The sequence below is a fragment of the Protopterus annectens genome, chromosome 4.part1, assembly GCF_019279795.1.
Source record: "Protopterus annectens isolate FY-2018-M chromosome 4.part1, PAN1.0, whole genome shotgun sequence".
NCBI classification, from domain to species: domain Eukaryota; kingdom Metazoa; phylum Chordata; order Ceratodontiformes; family Protopteridae; genus Protopterus; species Protopterus annectens.
The window spans coordinates 72168517-72188701 of record NC_056734.1 but is presented as its reverse complement, the minus strand read 5'-3'; the positions used below and the strand labels follow the sequence as shown (position 1 = coordinate 72188701).

At 41.1% G+C, this 20185-nt stretch overlaps 1 protein-coding gene across 1 annotated transcript in view; it reads right to left on the bottom strand.

The window, feature by feature from the left end:
* The window catches only part of SERPINI1 (serpin family I member 1), a 645085-nt gene that overhangs the window by 119927 nt on the left and 504973 nt on the right, over positions 1 to 20185 (bottom strand). Inside the window, exon 7 of the mRNA XM_044070737.1 lies at positions 6237 to 6326. Coding sequence (XP_043926672.1) covers positions 6237 to 6326 — 90 coding nt within the window. The remainder of the gene's footprint in view (positions 1 to 6236; positions 6327 to 20185) is intronic.

The window sequence follows — 20185 nt, the reverse complement described above, 5'->3', positions numbered from 1 at the left end:
ACATTTTTCACTTGGATATCAGCCTACCAAATATAATTTGACCCCTTTGGAGCGCAAGGGGTTACAGGAACTTAGTTCCAATCATGACATCACCATTTTGCCAGCAGACAAAGGGGGTGGTATTGTGGTTATGGATCGGGTTATGTATATTGCCAAAGCTTACAAACAGTTATCTGATGCTAGGTTCTATATGCATATGGTAATAGACCAGACACCTAATTTCAAATCACTAATTGACTCTTTCCTGGATATGGCCACTGAAGAAGGGGTTATATAGACCAACGCACATATAAACAGCTTAAGGTCACCAATCCTATTCCCCAATATTTGTATTTGTTGCCAAAAATACATAAACATCCTACGTGTCCTCCGGGCCGACCTATTCTTTCTGGCAGAGGCTCTCTAACCAAGCCCCTGTCTGTTTTTCTTGCATATTATCTCAAACCATTATTGTCTATGGTCAGGTCCAGGCTTCAGGACACAACTGAATTTCTGAACATTCTTCATGATACTCAGTTGGAATCGGATTGGTGGCTCTGCACACTGGATGTCGCCTCCTTATATACTAGTATCCCACACCAGGCTGGGTTATCAGCTATAGCATTTTGGTTAGAAGAATCCAAGCTCTATTCTACTGGATTTAATAACTTTCTTATCAATATGACTGAATATGTACCAACTAAAAATGTCTTTTTCTTTGATGGTCAGATATACTGGCAAACCAGGGGAACAGCCATGGGGGCTTCTTTTGCCCCGACATATGCTGACCTATTCATGGGTTATTTTGAAAAAATTTACATCTATGATATTGGTAACAACAAATTTCTGGCAGAACTAGACATTTGGAGGCGATACTTGGATGAATGTTGGATGGTGTGGCGGGGAGATATACTTTTGGCTAAAGAGTTTGTTCAATATTTGAACAATAATGTATGGGGTATCAAGTTCACTCTGGAGACTCAACACCATGAAATTGTTTTCTTGGATGTCAAGGTTACCAGACAACATGATCATACTCTGGCGACGAGTGTACACAAAGTTTCCACAGTATAATTCCCTTTTACATGCCTCTAGTAATCATCCCTGCCACATTATCAACAACATTCCCAAGTCACAATTCATACGTATGAAACGTATTTGTTCCTCTACTAAATCTCATGCAGAATGTGAACAAGATCTTTGTGATAGATTTATTCAGAGGGGATATAACAGATGTCGACTTCATAAAACCATCCAGGAGGTCAGACATATGCCACGGTCCCAATTATTAACATACAAACATGAACAAGAGGCGTTTATTCATTCCCAAGCACAACCTATCAGATTCACAGTTACCTATGGCAACAATACCCCTTCATTTAGAAATATTGTTGATAATCATTGGGGTATTTTAAGAGCACATGAGTTTTTATCTGACATATTACCTGAGACATGCTCTTTTTCATACCGTAGGGGTAGGACGTTGAATTCACACTTCACACATAAAATATTTCACTCTACAACAACCACACAAATGACCTTGTTTGGGGATCCACTCATTGGTTCCTTTCCCTGTGGTCACTGCAGTGCATGCAGGTATATGAGCAAAATGAAGGAATTCTCAAGTGCCAACACTTCACGAGTTTTCAACATTAGGATCTTTGGTAATTGTAGTTCTGATTGGGTGGTATATTTGGCCACCTGTACATGTACTTCATTTTATGTTGGCCAAACCTCTCGTCCACTAAGATTTCGCATAAGTGAGCATCTCAGTGCTATCAGAACTAAAAAATTAACAAATGCCCTATATAAGCATACTTTGATTCACCAAACTGCCCAATTTCAATTTACCATCATTGATAGGATTCAGCTGCTGAGGATGACCAAGGCAGGCTGGCATGAAAAGCTCAATAACATGGAAGCATTATGAATTACAAAACTGGGTGCTTTGTTCAAACCTGGGTTAAATGAATGTGGATAAAGCTGTATGCGGATACTATATATTTATACATCTATTGTATTTTAGGGTTTGAACTGAGCTTATTTTCCCTATTCCACTGGGGATTAATGTGATCAATATTAATGTAATATTATTATATTCATTTTTGTCACTATTTTCTGTTTTTATGAATTGTTCATACAAAAAATTTTTCCGTATTGGTTACATATCCCTTTAAATCTCTCAGTATATAAGGAACACCAGTATGCATCATTTTAACTTTTTCTTTCTGCACTGAAGAAGGCCATTACATTGGCCGAAACCGGTTTGCAGTTTTTCTGTTTTTTTATTTTGTTTTTCAGCATGCCACAATAAAGTAGTTTTCTGCTTGCCTAAACCTTTGTGCTGGCTCGTTTTGTGCGTTTTGACATTTGGGAGGAGTAGGCCAAGAAATCCACACCCGAGTCCAATTCCTTAGCACAGGAATCAGGTTCCCTAGCTCATTTAGGGGTAAAAGACCAAGGAGGGACAGGAACAGAACCCCCTAGGATGGCATCAAAGCAATCACGGCAATAAACAATCCCAAAGTAAAATCCTGCCACTCCTCCTGAAAATCCATGGGAATGGGGGAAACATGCATAATCTTCCGTCTCTTCTTAAGGGGGACGTCAGCTTTAACCAACCTTGGTTGTTCAGAACCCTGTCTCGACTCGGGAACTTCCTCCCTAAGATCTGGTGAATTACCCTAGGCCCCCAGATATGATCAGTCATGGTGCCCCCTCCACATCCACTGTGGACATTTGCAAATCCATGGAGGACATGCAAGAAGCTGGTTCTGTGCTGGCCTCTAACAGGGTTGAGGCAGAGGGAACAGACATCGGCACTAGGCAGTCTTCAGAGGTATCAGCCAACTCAAGAGAGCTGTCCAGATGAGGATAGATAGCAGCAGTATCAAACCTCTACTTCTTAGCCTTTTCCTAAAAGGCACTCCTTGGGGTAGGTGGTACCTCAGGCCAACAACATAAGAGGTTGGTGCTCAAGATAAATGGAAAGTGAAGACACACAGCTGCACAGAGTCTTCAGCACAAATGCCTGACAAACAGAACACTGACTGTAGACATGAGAAGAACCCGGACAAAAAAAAAAAAAAAAAAAAAATGCCTCCCACACTGACTTCCCTTTCTCGAATGACATGAATTCTCAAAATACAACATAAAAGAAAAGGAACCCCAACTGGGTATCTATCTGAAATAGGCTTGGCATAACGAACACAGTGAAGAGCGTTCAGATTAATGTTTAATTATGGCGTTTGGACCAGTGGCAAAGTAGTTTATATGAACGTCACCTTTATACCCTACAGTGAAACGGGGAGCATAGTCTGATGTACAATGCTAAGAACAAAAGGCTTTGGTATACTGGACAGATGTAGGGCTATTCTTGGCTAGAGCTCCCATAGGTTATGAATAACACTGATGACAATTTTGCATACAAAACTTAATTCCCCCTTTGATTTTATTCCAATAATGCTCCTAATGCAAAATTGCTACTTTCTGTGCTCTGCCCATTTATGATGTGCAGCTCTTCCATGGAAAGTGTCTGAAGCTTGTCCAGCTCTGCTAAAATATAGACTGCAGGCTTAAGTTACTGAAGATTACAATCAGTAATGCCAGACAAAGTTTCATACTTGTTGTTCAGAAAACACATGCTGATGCAAAACATGTTCTATTAACTTTTTAAGTGAACTGGAGTAATATTTAAAATATATTCTTGAATTGGGTCCTTTGTCTCCCCCATCACTTTTGGCTTTGTTCAAAATTCCAAAGTTAAAAAACAGATATGCTCTACCTCTCTCTACTTCTGCCCTACAAACTGCAGGTTACTTTTACAAAAACACCAATTACTCTGCAATCCAGAAAGCACATGAAATGAATGAATGAATAAATCCACTCAACAAATCTGTTCCTCAAAATATTCCCACACACAAAAAGAATACAAATCTAGTTGTATTATCTTTTCTGAAGCAGAAATTCATCTGGCTATCCCATGTTCCTCAAGCTGATATAAAGTTCTCTTTACGGAATGCACAACTTTGTTTAAAAACAAACTGCAGACCTTTTTGGAAATACAATGCCAAACTCTCACTGTCCCAACCAAAAAAAACTCTGAAGTTCTAAAGAAGCAGAAATCAAACAGGGGAAAAGCAGTACAGATTACCTTCTGGCTACCAGTATATACTTCCTTTACCGACTCCTCAGCCAAACCCAAATCCGAAATCACAGACTAGATGTGTGTGTATTACTTCGCTGGACACTACACAAATCATATATATCTACATATAGGATCATATGTGCTGAATTCTTGCTATTTGATATGGCCTTTTGGGATTATACCACAAAAGTTAATAAGGAATCCTTTTCAGCAGAAAAAAAAACTTACTAAAATCTGTTAAAAACACTACATCCTTCTCTTTATTTGTAATTGTTCACTTGGTAATTCCTACATAGATTTTTTTTTGTTTTATTACACACCATAAAATTGCTTTTATTTATAAAAGTAATGAAACAAAATGTTGGAGATGTGGTGAAATAATTTTGGAAGCTAATTGGCTCCATATATTTGAGTGTAGAGTTGTGTTGCAATTTTGAGATAATTTTAGAGATTCTGTTAAGGCTCTATAAGACAGATGATTCCTTATTATTTAATGCTCCAATCCCAAATGTGATTCCAAAACCAAAACTGCTTCTCCTTTGGTCACTTTTGGCCATTGCCAAAACACTAATCACTACGAATTGGAAAAATGAACAGGATCTCCTATTTAGTTATAAGCCTAGTAATCAAGAAATGCCAACTATTCTTGCTAGAAAATCTAATATAACTCAAATGGTTAGCCAGGCAGAAGTTACAGGGTTTATTGGATGAATATTAATTGTTTCATATTGAATTTTGTTATGGATGACTGCATATGGTTTACTATACTTAATTATTCTGTTTTGTTTCATGTCTTAGTCATTTGTATATTATCTTTTGACTGTAAAATCAAATAAAAAGTTGTTGAAAAAAAAAAAAAAGTCCCACTGTTCTGAAGTAAGGGGCTAAGAACAATGGAGTTTTGCTGGCAGTACAAACAGCAATGACAGGTTAGAAGCTGTGTCCATCAACTCATAAAATGAGACAGACAAAAAGGTGATTAAAGTGCTGCCAAATTTTTGTCAGTCTTGCAGGAAACAAACATGCACAACAGTACCGAACAAGCAATATAGCACAAAGTAGTATGGCTTTGCTCTAACTGCGGGTTATGCTCATGTTCTATTAATGGTTAAGTCCACCCTTGGTTATCCTAACTCCCTAAAAGTTCTCTAGTCATCTCAACTACAATAATATCTAAATCTACTAAATTTCCCCTTCCCCTCCCACCTTCCTTTTGTTCTGTATACACCAATCACGCAACACCTTCTTCCATACTTCTCATTTCTTTTCATCATAAAATTACAGTAGTAGACTTCTGCCTGTGTCATAAACCTCTTCCCAGCTAATATCTTCTCCTCAAATATTCTATTTTTCTTTCTATCCTTCACATATTCTTTTCACTCAGACTCTGAATAACACCTTCTTTTTACTGGCACTTGGAATCCAAAATCTGTTTTAATTGCTACAACTCATGTTCTTTGTAAAGCTATTGTTTATTAAATTGTTTCATACCAAGCTATGGGATGCCACTCAGATTTATGAAACTTATATCAGCTATACTTGGGGACTTGCTGATGTACAGTTCCTATTTCTAATAACAGACTTCAATATTATGAAAATGTCTGTGTGCTATGTAAACTGTATGTAAACTTATGAGGAGTTGTTCTTACTGGGCCTCCACTGAAAATGGTTTCTTACCTAGTTGTACTTTCCAGGTCAACAAAATACAAGACAAGCAAAACAAACGGGAGAAACATTAAACAATGAAAAAGGTACATTTACTAAATAGCATACAAGTGCATAACACATAATTCATACTCAACAAATGAGTGCATATAACTGGTCAGGATACAAACAAGGCCCATAATAACCAAACACTGAAAAAAAAAACAGAAGTAATGGTATTTTCCTCCAACTGCTGTTAATGAAAGGACACTACAAATAAACTGGACATATACAAATACTTTACTGTTTACCTCCATAATAAATATTGTTCCAGTATACATAATCCAACTCTCTTGTAAGGGTATAGTTGCAAACCGAGGGCTGCTTGGCAAAATAAATTAGGCTTCTTACAGAGATCATTCTAAACTATGCAGAACACAACTCATTTGTTTACAATGTTACTTACTTGTTTTTCTGTTTCTCACCAAGAAGAAGAAAGGATGATCAGCAATAACCTGGGGATACAACTCCAACATTCTACTACTGTGAATAATTCCTACAAATAAAACAAAAAAAAAATAAAATAAATAAGAATAAAGGTCATTACACACTATGACTATATGCAGAGCATCCTATATCTTGAACTACTTTTCAGAAGAATTAGATATGCTCATAATATGAGCAATAAAGGGTTTAATTTTGCTAACAGAACATTCTTTATTTTAGAAAATTTAAAAGTGCGTGAACCTAACACAGGGCAATTGCTACATATCCTCTAGATATGAAGTATGGCTTCACCTGTCATTATTTTATCCACTCTTATGTTTCAGGATCAAACCACAAAGACTTTGGCAACTGAATCCAAAACTTACAATGCATTACATTTTTTCAAGCAAACATTGTTTTTTTATATGCTGGTTTAAGGAAACTAATACTTCCAAACAGAACTATAAATTAAAATGTCTGTTCCCCAAAACAAGGCAATGTAAATTATGCTGAAAAAGTTGACTTTAAAATAGGTTACTAAAACTCATTAATGTTGGTTTTCATTTAAACATTTATTTGTAACAATTACAATATCACAATTCATAATGACAGATACAACCCATTCAGGAATGGCCCCAACGTACGCACGAGTATACTCTTAGATGGTCACACTACAGTACTTGGATGCTATCAGTTTACATAATTTTCTCAGTCTTTCGAAATGTTTCTAAGCACTACAAATTCTTTACTGCTGAATGACACAAACATTCTGATAAACTATGATAAATGGATATAATCCGTCTCTCTACTGCAAATCCAAGACTTAAGTGTGCACCCCAGAACTATTAAAAAACTGCAGTAAAGGATATAGTATACTTGTGTAATAAAACTTACTGTAACATTAGGTGTTTGAATAGATAACTGCTGCAAGAGGTTGCAAGAGGCTAAGCTACATGGGACAAATCCTACCAATGATTGTGCAAATATCCACTTTCCATGTGCCCTAACCTCTGTACAACACGACGGCAGAATTATAACAGTGGTAAGGGCACAGAACCTTCACAGCTTTCTGGTCTCAGAGTAAGGGAAACTTGAGCCCTCAGCCCTGCCATCTAGGTATATGCCAAAAGAAAGGAAAATGACAGGATATCCACAACCTGGCATAAAACACAATAAAAGGGGAGAGAGAGGGTGGGCGTTGCTATTGTAACAGTGATCGATTCCTATTAGAACATTTACTCTCATGGTAAGTTTATTTCCACAAATGTACTATGTTGTTTACTAGATCACTATTGCAGTAGCCCAAACTATGGGGGGAATGCCAAAGTTTAAAGAGAAAAAAAGGAGGAAGAATGATCAGACCCCTGGAACCAGAGAAGAACAGTCCTAGCAAATTATGACCTAGACTCAGAGAAATAATCTAATTCGTAGTTCATAGGTAGGTACTAGGGCTATCTGCCCTAGGGCATTTATAAGCCTAGCCAGAATGTGTTGGCTTTCGCCTCCCTTTTAGACTAGACTAGATTCCTGAGCCTCTGTCCAGCAGGGCCATAGAAGTGATCCCAGGAGCAAATTTACAATTTCCCATCCACTCATCAAGATTTCTCTTGAAGAGAGTCAGTGAGGGGTTCTGCCTAACATGGACTGGGATTCTATTCCCAAGCGCGGGAAGCCTTTGGAATATGAATCTATCCCTCCAGCATGTCCTATTTATTGTTGTGCTAAGGTTTAAATCCCTGGAGTGTGTAGCTCTAATGGATCTGGTTTTCTTGAGGTGGAGCATGTCGAACAATTCCGGGTTAGACATGGCCTTGTATGTCAGGCAGAGATCACCTCTGAGTAGGCGGTAAGCAACTAAGTAGAGCTGGAGTTTCTTTAGTCGAGCTGCATAGGGCATCTGTTTGAGGCCCACGATCCTCTTGGTGAGGTATTTTTGAGGTCTCTCCAGCTGTTGCAGGTGTCGGGTAAGGTACATCCCAAATGGGGCACTGTACTCAATTATGGGCCTGATGAGTAGAGGGGCACAATGACCTCTCTTGATCTAGATATGAACCCTTTCCTGATTAGGTGGGCTATATAGAAGGTTTTTCTAACCACTTTGGCAATGGGATTGTCAAAGGAGAGGTTACTATCTACTTGGGTCCCCAGATCCCTGATTACTACTTCCGTAATTCATGGATTACCTCCTATATGGTAGTTTGTGGACACTTTGTTTTTCCCAAAGGGGATGACTATGCATTTTTTTGCATTTAGCTTGATGCCATGGTGTTGACACCAGGTATCGGTCTCCGTAAGGCCTTTCTGGAGGATGCTTGTGCCAGCCGGAGAGTCAATTATGGCTTCCAGATTGCAATCATCTGCGAACTTGGTCAGCCACAGTCTTCCTGTGTTTGCCTGTACCTCAGAGAAGTATATACCGAACAAGAGGGGTCCCAGGACTGATCATTGTGGGACGCCACTTGTAACTGGTTTAGAGTCGGACATGGCACCCGCGACTCTGACCATGTGAGCTCTATCCCTGAGCCAGTTTGCAACCCATCTTGTGACATATGGGTTGATTTTTAAGCTGGTAAGCTTATTTATGATACCAGAGTGGGGTATTGTGTCAAAGGCCTTTGCGAGGTCTAGGTAGGCTGTGTGGACTACCTTTCCCTCATCTAAGGCTTTGGTAACTGTTTTGAAGAAGTCAACTAGGTTTAAGAGGCAAGATCTGCCCTTAAAGCTGAATTGGGTGGGGTCCAGTGTTTGGAGGTTCCCAATGTCTGTTTATGAGATCCATGATGATGCGCTCCATAGCCTTACAGACCAGGCTAGTCAGGCTTATAGGGCGATAGTTCCCGGGATCCGTTGTGACGCCACCTTTGTGGAGCGGGATCACTGTTGCTGTACGCCATTCTTTGGGTACATAACCTGTGGTAAGGCTGAGTTGGAACAGTGAATTCATGTGAGGGTTTAGTTCGTTTTGGAGCTCGTGTAAGACGCAGCCCAGAATACCATCTGGTCCCATTGATGCTGCGTTTTTTACTTTGGAGAGGGCTGCTTTCACCTGTGTGTCTTTGACGTCTGGGGGACTGCATTCTTCTGGGATAAACACAGGCCCTTTTGGGGGGGAAGGGGTCGCACTGAACCTGTCCACCAGGATGTTGGCAATGTCTGTGGGTTCAGTGTACTTTGTACCATTTTGCACCAGCTCAGAGCAGATCCGAGAGCTGCCACCCAGATTTTTGACGTAGCTAAGGAACACCTTGTGATTATCTTTAGAGTCTTTGGCGATTTTTCTTTCGAAGCTGGCCTTTGATGATTTTATGAGGGATCGAAGTTTCTTGCTAGTACTGATCAAGGATGCATTCCCTTTTTGGGATTTTGCCTTGTCATGTAATAGTTTCCTCCTTCTGTTGTATAGCTTATTTATGGCCAGGGTCCACCAGACTGGTCTCTTGTTCTTGGAGGAGTGAGTCTTGGTTTTACTTGGGATGGCACGATCCATGCATTCCTGCAGGTGCTCAGAGTGCATTTGTAAAGGATTCTGCAGTTTGGGTAGCATTTTCCATTAGCCCGGGGGCTTTGAAACTTTCCACCTCGGTCTTAAGAAGTGTGAAGTTTGCTTCTGAGAAATTTTTCACAGTGGTTTCCTTGGCTGGGGGTGGGGTCGGGGTGTGGATGTCCATTTTGATAAATTTATGGTCTGATCTTACCAACGAGGGATTTACCAATGGTGTAGAACATTGAGCCTCCATGTTGGTGATGACCAAGTCCAATATGTTGTCTCCTCTTGTGGGAGTGGTGACCAGTTGTTCCATGGCATGTGAGTTTATAAACTCCAGGAACCATTGGGCAAAAGAGTTGGGACTTGAGTAGTTTTCCTAGTCAATGTTTGGGTAGTTGAAATGCCCCAATATCATGGTGTTTGGGGAGACCTTCATATTCTCCAATGTTCTCAGGAATGCTGAGTGGGAATCCTGAGACAAGGTGGATGATCTGTAGCAGGCTATGAACTGAAAAGCAGACTTACCTACTGTTAGTTGTACATGGATGGTCTCTGCTGCCTCGTGCAGTGCCACTAATCTGGAGGTGTGGGTTATCCTTGATGAAAATGGATACTCCCCCGCCTTTAGTATTCCAGTCCGAGTTCTGGGGCTGAAAGGAATGGTATGAGTTGAATCCTGGTAGTGCTGGGGTGCTCTCTGGAGCCTTGAACCAGGTTTCTTTTACTGCACAGATATCAATTTTCTCCATACTGAGGAGTGCCTCGAGTGCATGCATCTTGAGGTTTAGACTTCTGGCGTTGAGTAGCATTACCCTTAGTTTTTTATTTCTGGTATTGTCTATGGAAGTGGGTTTGTCTTTTGAGCCTTGCCTAAAAAAGGCACTATGGGGCTGGCAAGAGCCTTAGCCAGTATTCGAAAGCCTAAGGGTGACAGGTGCAAGTCGTCCCTGGTAAAGCAATGTGGCTTGTTCTAGCATATCATTCCAGGCTGACAGACACTGGATCCCCTTTGAATGACACCAATAACTTAGCCAATTGTTAAAATTGATCATTTTTGTCTTTATACTGCATCATTCTTGGTGAGGGCAATATGCTACTCAGGGTCAGGGTCATACCGGCCTGGGCTACATGATCAGAGAGCTCCTCTGTGTCTCTTTTCATGTAGTCCAGGGAGGTACGTCCCAGGTCATTCACACCAAAATGGACAATGACAGTCATATTTGTACCTGCTGTGGAGTGACCCAAGTGCCTGTGTTATGTGGCGGATCCTGGCTCCCGACAGGCAGCTTACAGTGACCCTTTCCTTGTTCAGTCTGGTGAGTGGGACATCAGTGTGCCTGACAATAGCCTCTCCAATTACTAGTGTATTAGGTGTGTTATTTAGCCTCAGGGGCTGTGACTGTGTAGCACACTGACTTCGTGAAGTATGTGATACGTGTAAGTTGTTGTGGGGTAGCGGTTGCTTGGATGTCTGCTTTGGAGGTCTCTGCTGCTTTGGCAGATTTTTATTTAGAGCCTCAGAGTATGTTTATGTGAGTTTGTGTGTCTTGTTTGCTGGTGCGTTTGGTCTATGTGAGACTGGTTGTGTGGTGCGAGTGGTTTCCTTCTCCTCCTGACTGACTGTGCCAGTCTTGGGTTGAGAGAGCTCTGCCTCCAGTTTGGCTGTATAGTTGCATCTCTCAAATATTTGAGTTTGTTGGAAGAAGGAGAAGGTTGTCTGTTGTACATAAGGCAATTATAACATTGCCTCAAGATTCCCAGATTCACCAGTTGGACTGGAGAGTACACCTGAAACTGCGCTTTGGACATGCCTGGATATTTTAAAGAACTGGTTTATTGACTGTCCAGAATGGACGAATAGGGAACCTTGTACTTCTGGATAGTATAAGGGGGTATAGTGCTAAAATTGGTTAGTGCTTACTGAGAAATTTGAGCAAGTGCTGGGCTGCAGAAAGAAGGTTGAGTGCTTAGAGTGTTTGACTAGTTCTAAGGGAAAAATTGAATAGCAGACTTTGTGGAGCCAGGAATTGTTAAAAACTGCTTAAACGGCACTTTGCGATGTTGCGCCATGCGCAAAATCACGCAAAACCGCACTAAAGAGGGTTTTAAGGCAGGGAGTTTGAAAGAGATAGGAAATGGCCCAAAACGGCCAATAAGCAACTAGTGCTTGGTAAAAGTGTGCACAGATGACCAAGTTGCATCCTCCAATAATTTTTTTTTTAAAAGAGTACCCGCCTTCCAAAAAGCTATAGAAATGGCCAAAGCCCTGGTAGAGGGGGCCCTGATCCTGGCCGTTAGGGTACTGTTATGGTGAGAACAAACAAAAGCAATAACATGTGATAGCCATTTAGAAAAAGTCTGTTTTGACACACTGATTGTACACTTTCTTAACTTCATATCAGATAAAAAGCTGATCTGAGCTCCTGATGATCAAACTGCAGCCAGCTCATCTAGCATTCAGTGTTGTTCCAAGATCTGGCATCCCTCAACTGTAAGCTGAATCCCCATAAGAGTCCAAGTCACATACTCTTCTTACAAACGTGACAAACGTGACAGCACTGAATAACAGGGTTTTCCAAGATAAGAACCTCAAATCAACTGGTTTCAAGAGGAAAAAGTGTAAAATTTTCCCATGCAAAATTAAGATTCCAAGGAGGAGCCACTTGTTTTCTAGGTGGGTGGATATGTAAAACCCCTTTCAAAAACTGTTTGACTTGAGGGACGGTAGAAAGGGGGATCCATAGGAAGACGAGCAGGGATGGCAGAGAAGTAAATCTTTACACAAAAGTAAGAAAGGCCAGAGGAGAAGAACTTGCATAAATACTGTAGAAACAGAGGCATCTGAACCTGAAAAGGATCCTGCTTCTTACGTTAGCACCATCTGGAAAATCTTTTCCACATAACCAAATATGATTTTCTAGTAGTAGGTTTCATAGGTTTCCTCTAATCCCAGCTGCATGTCCTCAGAAATAGGTGTCCAAAAGTTATTAAAATAAGATCAGTTCCCTTTATTATGGTCCTGAAAAATATCTCCCTCTCACTTCACACCTGGTAGAGCTGCAACAGGCAAAGATGTCCTTCTTGCTTAAGTTGCATATGGGCTCACCATCAAAGGCACATCCTCTAAAGAAAATCTCATCCACTCTACAATCCACTGAGAAACACTGCAGATTCATTTCCAATCCCCCCACACACACCGGAACACCACTGCATTAACCTCTCCAAAGTCAAATGGCTACCAGTCTTCTACAGAGTTGACCTATTCATAGGGTCTCTTCTTTTCAAACTACTTCAGCCTGGTGCCTTCCCACCTCTTACAGCAAAATCCCATAATAAAACCACTCACGACCACCTCCACAATCTCTCTCCCAATTAACTCCCTCATTTCAGACACCCCAAACTAAACTACACTGTACAGATCATTCCTTCTCCATTTGCACCCAAACTCCAGCAATGTCTCCCTCTTCACCTAAAAGAAACATCCTTTCCCCCCCTCATTCAGAGCTCAACTCAAAAGACACCCACATCAAAAATCTAACTGCAAGTGCGTTTCCACTGGACACACAATTTAGCTCCCTCACTTGCATCACTTCTGCTTTGACCCTCTGTTCTCAGCTGCTGCTGCTTCCCTCTCATAGTTACTACTAAAAATTAATTCACAATTGTTTTTCTGCTCTCTCAATAATGTTTTCATGGTGCATCAATCGTCTAAGGGATTACATACCTTCTATGATTACTCTGTGAATTTGTTCCAATTTTATTTGTGAATTTCTTCACCCGGTTTGTGCCTGCAAATGGTCTATTGCGATCAGTGTAAACAAACAAAATAAATGCCATCCAGGCAGTGAGTTGAAGAAATTGAAGACTAGGGTGCATCTAACAACCCTTGTCCTATGTAAGTCAATCCTGCGAGGAAACTTGTGGCAACTGCCCTGACCATTTTTATTTTAAACAGAGAACCAGTGTTGCTCATGCCAAAAGAGGATTACAACAACTATCTTGGGAGAGTCCTTCTGAATCTTTAGAACAACTCTGGTTATCCGAGGAAAGGCATATGCAAGATTTCCATCATGTGAATGAAAAGGCATCTGTCTCCAGGCCTTTATGCAAGGAGTCCTGGAGCACAATTTCATTTAACTGTCCGTCGTAAATGGTGGTAAACAGATCAACCTAAGAAGTGCCCCACAGTTGGATCAATTCCTGGAAGACCCCCAGGTTCAACCTCCATTTGTGGGTTTCTGTCCTCTTCCTGCTTAGATTGCCTGCAACAATATTCCGCTCTGGTGATACGAAAATAACCTGTAGAGATGGACTGCGCTGAGTTGCTAGTTCCCAGGCTATCATAACTAGTCTGCAAAGGGGGAAGGATCTGGTTCTCCATTTATTTATGTACCACATTACTGTGACATTGCCTGCAATCACTAGTAGATGGCCAGGAACCCAAAGATGATTTAGAGATTTGACAGCATTTATTACAGCCGTCATTTCTTTGACATTTACATGTTTCAGTTTGTCCAGCTTGTTCCACAGACCATAAACTTTCACCCTCTTACATACAGCTCATTAAGCAATGTCTAAAGCATCTGTAGTTATAAACTGAGTATAGGCTGGAAGAGAAAAGGAGGGACCTAGGTTGAAAGAAAGTACAGTTGTGGAGGTAAACCTACCATAACAGTAGATGTCTGAATGATCACTGCTGCAGTAGCCTTAGTTATACGGGTTTATATCATGCATGAGATACAACAGTGGGCCAACTTCCAAAGCTTAAGGGTACCTTACATGTGCCCAGACCTCTAAGAGTTCAGGCAAAGCTTGAGAAAATCAGTTGTCTGGGCGATAAGCCCTTCATGTCTTTCATGCCAATTAAAAGGGGGTGACTAGAGCCCTGAAATGGGGAAATGTTAAGTGAACAATCAATGTCCTGTCCAGGCAAACAAAATCATACAAAAAATAAGTGGGTGGAGGGCAGAAAGAGGCTACTGCAGCAGTGATTATTCAAACATTTACTGTTAAGGCACGTTTACTTACCTAACTGTACTATTTTCATCATTTGATCACTGACTTTGTAGCCTTTGCTACATGGGTAGAATACCATAACCTATAAGGTTTGGAAGGAGGAAGGATTAGTGTCCATAAACCCCTGAAGAAAGGTCTTGGCAAAGTTTGCTCTAGATCTGGGAAAGGAATCTAGTTTGTAGTGCTTTGTAAAACTATGACCAGAGGACAAAGTTACAGCTTCTAGAGTACTTCTAGACTCCACCCCTTTGTCCATAAAAAGAAAAACACTGATGAATCTAAGGCCCAAGCAGAATGTGCCTCAACACTGACTAATCAAAGGCCCTAACAGAATGTGCTTTGACCCTGCCTGGAATTGACATGTTAAGGAGGGAATAGCAAAAGGACACAGTATGGAACAGACATTACCTTTATAAGAAATTATCAGAATTTCTGAAGGTTTTAGTCCTATCAAGATAGTATCAGAGTTGTCTGTGGACATTCAGAGTATGAAGAATAATTTCTCCCTCATTTTTAGGTTGTGGAAAGACGACAGTGAAATGCATAGCTTGGCTTACAGTAAACCTGGATATCACTTTAACCATAAATGAAGGATTAGTTTTGAAAGAAACTTTATCATTGTGAAAAATGAGATAAGGTTGATCAACTATGACAGCTTCCAACACAGATACTCTACTTGCACAAGTCAGAGCAACCATCAAAACTGTTTTCCATGTTGAGGACCTAAAATCAGGTTCAAAAGGAGCAATAGTTAATATTTCCAAAACAAAATTAAGATCACAGGGAAGAACCACGGTTTCTTTTATTTTGTGAACTGGTCTGTAGAACCCCTTTCAAAAACATCTTGACATGGGACTGCATTAAGAAAAAAAAAAGAAGATCCATTGGGAAACATAACTGAAATTGTTAACAAATTAACCTTAACAGAGGAATAGGAAAGGCCAGAGGATAACTACTCTACACAAACATTGAAGAATGAGAGAAATACTGGCCTTAAAAAGGTCACGGATTTTAGTATGGCACCAATATACGATTTCCTAGTAGCAAGATTCTTTGCCTCCTTTGATACCTGTTATACGTCTTCAGAAAATACATACCTAAAAGGTATTAAAATTATCATCCAGGCAGTTAGATGGAAGTTGTTTCAAGTTGGGTGTATCAAACAAACTCTGTCTTGTGTGAGTAGGTCCAGTCCTTGGCCGATTCCAAAAGAAAGGCGAACCATTGCTGCCTGAACCAGAAGGCAGTCACTACAATGATCTTTGTAGAGTCCTTCTGAATCTTCAGGATGACCCTAAATATCAGTGGAACGGTTTTGCTAGTTTGTTACGAATAAAAGCAAATAGATCTAACTGAGGTATTCCCCACAGCTGTATCAAATTGTGGAAGATCCCTTTATTCAGTTTCCATTTTTAGGATCTGTCTTGTCCTGCTCAGCTTGTCTGCCAAAATGTTTTCCTCTGACACAAAGTAAACTATTTGTAGAGTGAGACTTGTGCTGAATAGCTGCACCTCAGACAATGGCTAATCTGCACAGAGGGGTTCGAACGGAGAGATGATAAATCAAGAAAAGGAGAGTAGTATTGCTGGAACTGAATTCATCCCAACATATTGGTGTGTACATTCATGAAGTGGACCTAGTTTTTCACAAAATCTCACCAATATGACGCTGATATATAGATCATATTTTATATAGCATACATCACAGACAGAAATAAGTTAAAAAATAAAAAAGATAGTTAGGTGCACAAGACCAGGATAAAAAATAAGTGTCCAATCCTGGTAGGCGCACTGGTGCCAGGACTGGAAAAAAAATGAAAGTGTAGAATCCTCAAGACACAGAAATATTCTTACAATGCAGCTAGACCAGGCTCAGGTGGAAGAGATGGTGCCCCTGCTGTAGAAGTAGCAGTCCACAAAAATCACAAAAACTGATGGGCCAAAAAAGAACCATAAAGATGATAGAATGGACTAGTGAATATAAGAAAGCACGTATTGCTAGTATTATACAGGAAGCCCAGAATTTCCAGACAGAAGATGTACAAAATAATTAAGAGAAAAATTAGAGGAAAAATACTTGCACAAGAAAAAATGTCTTCATTAATACAACAGAGTTACGAAAAACAATATATAGGCCAAGAAGCCTCGGGCCATTTAGGGAAAAAAAGCATCTGAGGAAGTGAGAAAATATAAAGAACAAAATCTGGAGATTTTTTAAAGGTATAAAAAAGAAATATGGACATGGGAAAGAAAGACAGAACTGACATGGTGCAATACTTAATGCAAAGGAGAAAGACAAATCAACCAATACAAAAAAGCAGCCCCAAAGATATTTGGAGAAAAACATTGACAAGGGCATCCAGATATTGAAAATTTCACAATACAAAAATAAGATCACAGAGGGGGAACGTAGAACAGATCATCAGTAAAGCAGAAGTTAAAAAAATAGAAGCTGAAGTTATGGAATAAACTGCAAAGTGAAGGATTTAGTGTAGAAAGTCTAACACAGGTTATATCACAACATGTTAGAATGAGTTCCCCAAGTAAGGGGAAACAGGAGGAGCAGGAGACATCTGAAGAAGAAATATTGACATGGGAAAGAAAAAGATTTAATATGGTACAATATTTATGCAAAGGAGAAAGCAAAACTAATCAATACAAAAAGAGCAGCACCAATGACATTTGACCAACACAAACATATGTGAGAGATGCAGCTACACAGCCAAACTGGAGGCTAAGCTCTCTCAACCCACGACTGGATCAACCAGTCACAAGGAGAAGGGCAACACTAGCACCACATTACCAGACTCACAGACCAGCCAGAGCTGCACCAAAAAACAACTCTCAGAAACATGCAAAAACATACTCAGAGGCTCTAAATAAGAACCTGCCTAAACAGCAGAGACCTCCTAAGCATACACCCAAGCAACCCCCACCCCACAACAGAAACCAGGTAACACGTGTCACAACGTCAGTGTGCCAAGCAAAAACAGCCCCTAAGGCTAAATAACACACCTAACACACTAATAACCGGTGATTCTATCATCAGGCACACAGACGTCCCACTCACTAGACTGAAGGATAAGGTTACCGTAAGCTGCCTGTCGGGTGCCAGAATCCGTCACATAACACATGCACTCAGGTCACTCCACAACAAGTACAAGTATGACTCTGTCACTGTACATGTTGGCGTAAATGACCTGAGATGTACCTCCCTGGACTACATGAAAAGAGACATGGAGGAGCTCTCTGACCATGTAGCCCAGGCTGGTATGACTCTGACTAGCATCCTGCCCTCACCCAAAATGATGCCAGCAGACGAAGAAAAATCAGTTTCAACAATTGGTTAAACTACTGGTGTCATTCAAAGGGGATCCAGTACTTGTCAGCCTGGGACGACATGCTTGACAAGCCATGTTGCTTCGCCAGAGACGGCTTGCAACCGTCGCCCCTGGGCTTTCAAATACTGGCCAAGACTCTTTCCGCCCCAATACTGCCTTTTTTAGGCAAGGCTCACAAGACAAACCCGCCTCCATAAACAACAATAATAAACAAAAACTGAGGGTAATGCTGCTCAACGCCAGACGTCTAAACCTCAAAATGCACGCACTCGAGGCTCTCCTTAGTATGGAAGAAATCGACGTATGTGCAGTGACAGAAACCTGGTTCAAGGCTCCAGAAAGCACCCCAGCACTACCAGGCTATAACTCTTACCATACCTTTAGGTCCCAAAACCAGGACCGGAACACAAAAGGAGGGTGTGTGTCCATATTCATCAAGAACACCCACCCCTCCAGGTTAGTAGCACAGCAGGTGGAATCTGAGACCATCCAAGTACAACTGACAGCGGGTAAATTGACTGTTCAATTTATAGCTTGCAACAGATCTCCCACCTTGTCTGAGGACCCTCACGCAGCATTCCTGAGAACATTAGAAAGTATGAAGATTCTACCCAACACCATGCTACTGGGTGACTTCAACTATCCAAACATTGACTGGGAAAACTGCTCAAGCTCAAACGCCCTAAGCCCAATGCTTCCTTGAGTTTATAAACTCAAACGCCCTTGAACAACTGGTCACCACTCCAAGAGGTGACAACATACTGGACCTGGTCATCACCAACATGGGGAACCTATGTTCCACACCTGAGGTAAACTACTCATTGGTAAGATCAGATCACAAACTAATCACACTGGACATCCACATCCTGACACCCCCCCCTGCCCCAGTCAAGGAAATCAAGTTAAAAAACTTCTCTAAAGCCAACTTCACACTCCTCAAGACCGAGGTGGGAAGTTTCAAAGCTCACAATCAAATGGAAAATGATGACCCAACGGCAGAATCCTTTACAAGTGCATTCTATGAACATCTTCAAGAATGCATGGACTGAGCCATCCCAAGTAAAACCAAGACCAACTCCTCAAAAATGAGAAAGCCAGTCTGGTGGACCCCAGCCATAAATAAACTTTACAACAGAAGGAGGAAACTCCTGCAAGACAGAACAAAATCCCAAAATAAGAAGGCATCTCTGATTAACATCAGTAAAAAAAACTGCGCTCCCTCATTAAATAATCCAAGGCCAACTTCGAAAGAAAAATAGCCAATGACTCTAAGGATAACCACAAGGCCTTCTTTAACTATGTCAAGAGTCTAGGGGCAAACTCTCAGATATGCTCCGAGCTAGTGCATAATGGCCATAAAACACACTGAACCAACAGACATTGCCAACATCCTGGCTGACAAGTTCAGTGCAAACTTTACCCCCCCCCTCCACCAAAGGGGCTAGCACCCATCCCAGAAGAATGTGGCGCTCCAGATATCTCAGACACAAGTAAAGACAGCCCTTGCAAAGGCCAAAACACAGCATCAATGGGACCAGATGCTATCCCAGATGCTATCCCCCCCCCCAATCTCAAATCACTATTCAAACTCAGCCTCTCTACAGGCTATGTACCCAAAGAATGGCGTACAGCAACAGTCGCACCACTCCACAAAGGTGGTGCCACAACTGACCCTGGGAACTATCGCCCTATAAGCTTGACTAGCTTGGTCTGCAAAGCCATGGAACGCATTATCATGGAGCTCATTAACAGGGACATTGGGAACCTCCAGACACTGGACCCCACCCAGTTCGGCTTTGTTAAAGGCAGATCTTGCCTCCTGAACTTGGTCGACTTCTTCAAAACAGTCACCAAGGCCATAGATGAAGGGAAGGTGGTCCACACAGCATATCTGGACCTCGCTAAGGCATTCAACACCATCCCACACTCAGGAATCAGACAAACTCACCAGCTTAAATATCAACCCCCATGTCACAAGATGGGTTGTCAATTGGCTCTCAGACAGAACCCACGGTAAGAGTGGCAGGCGCCATGTCTGACTCTAAACCAGTCACAAATGGAGTCCCACAGGGCTCAGTCCTGGGA